This window comes from Elephas maximus, chromosome 18, assembly GCF_024166365.1.
Source record: "Elephas maximus indicus isolate mEleMax1 chromosome 18, mEleMax1 primary haplotype, whole genome shotgun sequence".
Classification (NCBI taxonomy): Eukaryota; Metazoa; Chordata; class Mammalia; order Proboscidea; family Elephantidae; genus Elephas; species Elephas maximus.
The window spans coordinates 11,833,463-11,840,204 of NC_064836.1; the positions used below are offsets into that span (position 1 = coordinate 11,833,463).

At 45.2% G+C, this 6,742-nt stretch overlaps 1 protein-coding gene across 1 annotated transcript; it reads right to left on the reverse strand.

Annotated features, from left to right (window-relative positions):
- Positions 1 to 2,164: 2,164 nt before the first annotated feature.
- On the reverse strand, positions 2,165 to 4,096 carry LOC126061716 (alpha-1,3-mannosyl-glycoprotein 4-beta-N-acetylglucosaminyltransferase-like protein MGAT4E). Its single transcript, XM_049858470.1, has 2 exons — positions 4,024 to 4,096; positions 2,165 to 3,285 (listed from the first exon to the last, which is right to left on the reverse strand). Exons 1-2 carry the CDS (start codon positions 4,094 to 4,096, stop codon positions 2,165 to 2,167), a joined length of 1,194 nt encoding a protein of 397 aa, XP_049714427.1.
- Between the last annotated feature and the right edge of the window lie 2,646 nt (positions 4,097 to 6,742).

Here is a 6,742-nt window from a genome sequence, read left to right on the forward strand (position 1 = left end):
GGAGTTTCCCTGGGAGGTGGCCTGCACCACCTTTTATCTTACAAGAGATAAAAGGAAAGGGAAGGAAACAGAGAGTTGGGGAACTCATACCACCAAGAAAGCAGTGCCAGGAGCAGAGCACATCCTTTGGACTCAGGGCCCCTGGGAGGAGAAGCTCCTAGTCCAGGGGAAAATTGACGAGAAGGCTGACAGAGAGAGAAAGCTGTCCCCTGGAGCCAACACGCTGAATTTGGACTTTTAGCCTACTTTACCGTGAGGAAATAAACTTCTCTTTGTTAAAGCCATTGGCTTGTGGTATTTCTGTTATAGCAGCACTAGATTAAGACAGCTAGGCATTTGGTAATGTTAGTGATGTATTTATGTCTTGTAAAGTAAGTCTCTTCTCATTACTCTCAGAATACTCTTGGTTAGTTTCGTATGTTTATTTTTACAGATGAATCCTAGAATAAAAAAGTCAAATGTAAAGGAAACTACAAACAACTCATTTGGAATTTTGTTGGGATTGCATTGAATTTATTAGTATTTGACAGATTTATAATTTTGAATATTAAGCATTTATTGTTGCTATTAGCCTCTGGTGGTGCAGTGGTTAAGTGCTTGGCTCTAACTGGTTTGAACTCAACAGCTGTTCCTCGGGAGAAAGATCTGGCAGTCTGCTTCCATAAAGATTACAGCCTTGGGCCATCTAAGATGCATCAATTGGTCTTAACCCACCTGGATCAAAGGAGAATGAAGAACACCAAGGACACAAGGCAATTACGAGCCCAAGAGACAGAAAGGGCCACATGAACCAGAGACTACATCATCCTGAGACCAGAGGAACTAGATGGTGCCTGGCTACAACGGATGACTGCCCTGACAGGGAACACAACAGGGAACTCCTGAGGGAGCAGGAGAGCAATGGGATGCAGACGCCAAATTCTCATAAAAAGACCAGACTTAATGGTCTGACTAGGACTGGAAGGACCCCGGTGGTCATGGCCCCCCGACCTTCTGTTGGCCCAGGACAGGAACCATTCCCGAAGCCAACTCTTCAGACATGGATTGGACTGGACAATGGGTTGGAAAGGGATGTTGGTGAGGAGGGAGCTTCTTGGATCAGGTGGACACTTGAGATTATGTTGGCATGTCCTGCCTGGAGGGGAGATGAGAGGGTGGAGGGAGTTAGAAGCTGGCAAAATGGACATGAAAAGAGAGAGTGGAGGGAGAGAGCGAGCAGGCTGTCTCATTAAGGGGAGAGTAATTGGGAGTGTGTAGCAAGGTGTATATGGGTTTTTGTGTGAGAGACTGACTTGATTTGTAAACTTTCACTTAAAGTACAACAAAAATTATTTTAAAAAAAGATTAACCTACCCCCAGTGCCGTCGATTTCAGCCTTGGAAATCCTGTGGGGCAGTTCTACTCTGTCCTATAGAGTTGCTATGAGTCGGAATTGACTGGAGGAAAATGAGTAATATTAGCCTTTCGCCAACACCAACTATAATTTATTCATTTTAATATCTTTACTACCTTGAATAGGGATCAACAACAACCAAAAACTCATAAAATAAATATTTCTGGGTGAATAAATGAAGCAAAGTGTGAACGTATACTCTCATTTTCTAAACTCAAAACGCTAGACAGTTTCATGCCCTTACGTGATAAATTGTTAAAGTGCATCTACCAGTTTGGTAATTTTTATGCTTTTTGGGCATATGGAATGCTAATGAAAATTATGGATAGTCTCCCTAGAAAAATACAAAAATAAAGTTTGCATCTATTTCTAAGGAACTCATGGAGATTTGAAAGTCCATGTATGGGCTTCATAAGATTGGACTTCGCATGAAGCCAAATGTCAGTTCTACCCTCCTGTCCTTGTTTCAGGCCATTCCCAATACTAAAGAAGATTAGTCTCTTCTTTATATCTACCTCAAGGAGGGGAGACGGTTGTGGAAAGAAAACTGGGAAAGATCTTGGTGAATACTTCCCTCTTCCTGGCTCCTGGGGTCAGAAGGATCTTGTTCTCTTTCTGCCCCTTATGAATCTATGTCATCTACACGGAGTAGCCTGGAATGACTACAAATGCGATACTCCTCACCAATTTCAAAGCTTTAATTTCTTGTCACCTGTGTTGAGTTCATTCCCAAACCTGACCATTCCAGAATCCACATTGGCCCTTTGATCTCTACTCTTCCTCAGATTTAATCCAGATTTTGATCTGTGTAATCAATAGCTTAGACTCCTGGAAGGCTGTCACCAGGAGCTGTACACATCTCACTTCTTCCACAAAATCTTCTTCATAATGCAACTTCTGATCTAATTTCCCTTTCACCAGTGGTCCCAGCAGGGTATACTGGGTGCAGCCTTTTTTCCCTTGAATAGGCTCATAGCCCAGTTCCACCTGCCCGTGTTCCAGTCGATACATCCCCCGCTTTCCAATGCCTGTCAGTACCTGTACCCGGCTCACCTTGTATGGCTGATCAAAAACCACAGTGTATACATTGCCTGGGGCGAGAAAATAGGTCTGAAAATAATCTTCATTCAGAAAATAGGCATGCTCTGGGAGATGAAAGCCTCTCACCATCATGTCAGTGTAGATTTGGGCAGGAGGGTTTTCAGGTTCATCCTCTTCCTCTTGGTGACATGTGTTGTCAGGAGTAAAAACATTTTCCTGAGAGTGGAAAAGGTAGGGAGCGAGGCTAAACGCAGCTCTCTGGCCCAAAAGGAAACTAAAATTTGAGAAAAGCAAGTCAGTAGGAGTGCTCTGGAAGAGGAGGAAGAATGAGGTCAGGCGGGAGAGGTCGCCTGTGTGGAAAACTTTCCCGGAGAAGCTCAAGCTGGAGAACTCCAGAATCATCCAAGGTATTTCTTTCCAGGCTTTTAATGTCCAATAGATTGTAGAAACAAATTTGGGGGTGCAGCAAACATTATCTCCTATCATCAGAAAGTAATCAGAGAGGTTTCTAGCAAAATTCATGAGGAGGGCATAATCTGTTTTCTGCCTGGAATAATGTGCTTTCCAGGATGAAGAGTGATTGACATTATTCACTTCTCCTGGGAGAGAAGAGCCATTGAAGAGACCATGGATCACGAGCAGCTTCTGGGCCTCAATATGTGGTTGAAAGAGGCCTGAAATATTGGCAACAGTTTGGCCGAGCCACTCAGGGTCAGGATTTAGCAGGTGGACCAGCACCAGGACATAATTCAGCTCAGGTCCTGAGGATGCCTGGAACAGGGACTGCAGGGTGCCCAAGAGGTAGCTTTCCTGAGGGTGCTGCACGGAGGAAATTCCCACTGTCAGCAGTTCTGGGGGAGATATGGAGACCTTTAGTGCTTCAGGTTGGTGAAGAGCTCTATGTTAGGACTATCCCCCAGCCTTCCCTTGTATTGTATTGCAACCTGAGGTTTGTGTATAGACCATCAAAGAGGGATATGATCTAGTCAGAAGTTGAAGGCTTTTCTTTTCTGGTTTGTTTTTTTTTATCATAACCTCTAAAAGACTGCCAAGGGAGCTAAAATAAAGAACACAACTTCTAATGGAGAAGGCCGTCACGCAGCACAGGCAAATTTTCTGGCTTAGCAAATTATCTTAGGCTGGCCTTGACCTTCAGAGTTACCTCAGACTTGGATTAGAGGATCTCCAGGCACCTATGCAAACCTGAGGGCTCTGGCAGTCTAGTGCACTCTGATACATGCCCACATCCCCCTCTTTGCCCTCTGCTCAGTTCTTTTTCCTACTGCTCTCTCTGGCTCCTCGTCTATCATGACTTCCCCTCCCTGGGGGCCTGCCATCAATGAGCTTCACTAGGGGATGGCCCCTTGACAGAGTTGCCATGTACTTCTCATCCCTGTTAGTCATTCAAGTGAGAGAGGGTGGGAGGGAAATGCACTCAGGTTACAACGTGTACCAAAAGTCCGCATCATGGTCCTCCCTCAGAGCACCTCCTCCCCTCCCCAAATTCCAGTTCTTTGTCCCTTTTGACCCACTTCCTCTTTCTCTTGCGTTAAGACCCTGCCCCAGGCTGACCACTCCTTCCCACTTACTCTTTTCTTGGGGAAGTGTTCCAGCCAGGATTTTGTAGTTGGCATGCAGGAGTAAAGGGGAGCTTTTCTGCATCTCTTTGAAGGTCCCCAGATGTTTCTTGCTTTCAGAGCTGATTTGCCCCTCAACAATCTGCCAAGTGATTTTCTTCTTTTCCTCCTGAGGATAGAATATGCATCAGTCCTGATTCATCCCCAAATCCTCTGAAAACAATTGTGAGCAGATCCTCCATTTAGAACAGCCTGGGGCCCCAGGCAACCAGATTCTGGGCAGGTGAGTGTCGGTGCTCAGTCCACGGCTATGCCCACCTCATCAGGAGAACACATAGGGGGTTCTGGCATGGCTCCTGGGCCCTGCAGCAAGCGAGTGGGGCTCCCCCAGTTTTGTGTGGGAAGTCTGTAGGAAGGTCCTAGCTTATGTAGGATAAGAATATGTCTGACTCACCATGTCCCACATCCAATTTCTTCTACCATCATCGGGCTGGAAAAAGTCAAGTTAGTACTGTGCTGAGTCCTGTGATAGATGCTGAAGAACAATTCCTAGTTCTTGTCCCTCAGGAATTTACACACAGTGCCTCAATTCTGAAGTCTTTTCTGACCATCTCCACATTTCTGAACAGCTCCCCACACCCACCCTGTGCTTTGCTCTGGTTGATTTGAGGCACATTAGGAAAAAAGGGGACTGCCAAGCCTCAGCATGGCTGTGATGGATTGTGCTTCTCCACTTGCATCTGTCGTACGCTTGGGGAAGTTATTTCAGGTCTACGAGTCTCGATCCCTTCATGTATGAAATGGGAAGGCTAGCTTCCCCCATGCCAGGCCCTGGTGAGGCAACTGGCCAGCACCTAGAAGTCCTCACAGCATGGTCCTACTGGTCAGTGTGATCCTCTAAAGGTGGCTATGGATTGTCCTCTCCACACTTAAAATGCCCTGTCCTCTTCCCAGACTTTATCTAAATCCTATCCATATTTCTAGTGGCTGTTTTAAACCCAAGAATTTAGAAAGTAACTTTGAATGAAGCTGGAAGGGCTTGGTTTTGAATGATTCTTTCAACTAGAAGGTCCTCATGGGGTTTCTGAAGGAGAGGGATGGAGTCTCTATCACCCTCATTCCATACCCCTCTGTCAGGTGAGTCTCTTTGTTACTACAAATTAGTCATCAAACCTCCAATTCTCTCCTAGGTCTTAATCTGCTGTTTGGCGCTGGAAATTTTCCCTTTCTTCTCTATTGTCACCACTGACAGTTATTTCAAATTAGTATTTTCCCCCTTCCTGATTGGACAATTGAAAAATGTAAATGGCCTCTCCTTGAAGAAAATAAATAACATTATACCACTTCTTTTTATGTTCATTAAAAAGAATTCACTCTAAGTTCTTAACCTCTCTTTTCTCAGAACATTTGCAGTAATTCTAGAGTGTTCCACTGACATACACACTTTTATTTTCATACTTAATGACTGAAAATTGCCTCCATTATCAGGTTCTGGTACTCACCAAAAGACGATCATATTCGTCATCCAGGATTTTCTCATAGAAGAATAAGCTCAAGAGGACTAAGGATACAACTGCTATGAAACATTTCCAGAGGCAATGGTGCATGATGCCAGGGGCTGGCTGTAGCTCTGCAGAGAAATGTGAGTAGCCTCATTGCCACCTTATCACAGAGCACAGGGATGCCATTTTCTTGCCTTTTTTCCTTCCATTTCTACTTCAAGTCATCACTGCCTTATTCTTTCCTGGGCTCTTTCCCTCTGTACTGACCCCATCACCCCAGCTTTTTGCCAAGGAGCTTGATTTGAATCACTGTCTACATTCTGCACCTTCTGCATGGGTTTCCGGGTGTACTGAGAGAAGCTGCCTTTATTCATCCACCTAAGCCAGGATACTTCTTAAGAAAGTTGAAGAAAGACAATGGACAGGGCTACACTGTTGAGGGGAAATCCCTCTTGGAGTAGGGGCTTAAATAGGGAGGGTGTGGTACCAAAGAAAGGAAACCCAGAAAGAAGGCAAAGGGCCCAAATATTATTCTGTCCTTCTCAAACCCGCAAGTTTCCTCTTGGGTTTTGAAGAGTCTTTCTGTCTCCCAGCCACTATGCTGCCTGATTTCTCAAGCCTCCCCTCAATGTCTCCTTCCAAGCTCATGTTTTGTAGGTAGGGTGGTAGAGTTTTTATAGGGACTTATACCTCAGGATCCAGTGAAGATTCTAGAGTCCAAGCCCTTACAAAGCTCCATGGCATGTGTCACATTCCCATCAAGTCTACTGAGGTAGGAAGGAAAATTGAATATAACCAGAAATTTCTAACCATGTGAAAACCCTCACCACAACTGGAGCAGTAAGTTCACTGATGTCGTTTTGTCTGCTGGATGGCTCTTGGATCACAAAAAAAAAAAAAAGGAACTTGAGGTTCTTCGGAGAGCAGGGATTTATCTGAAACTAAGAAAACAATGCTGGGCCCTGCCTGTATACAGTAGGATGAGGCTACCAAATGGTTCCTCTGAGATTGCCAAACCTGGCCACCCCTCCCAGGAGACGGCCCCTGACAACCATTGTTCCCTGTGAATGGGGAGCGGGCAGCTCGACGCCCCCACCATCACAGCAAGACCTATTTGCAGTTGAAGGTTAGTTTTGGGTGGTGAGAAAGTGTTGAACCAGCTTTCCAGTTGTGGCAGAGATAGCGAGGCTCTCTAAATATTCCACGTGCTCCTCTACATTTCCTGGCCC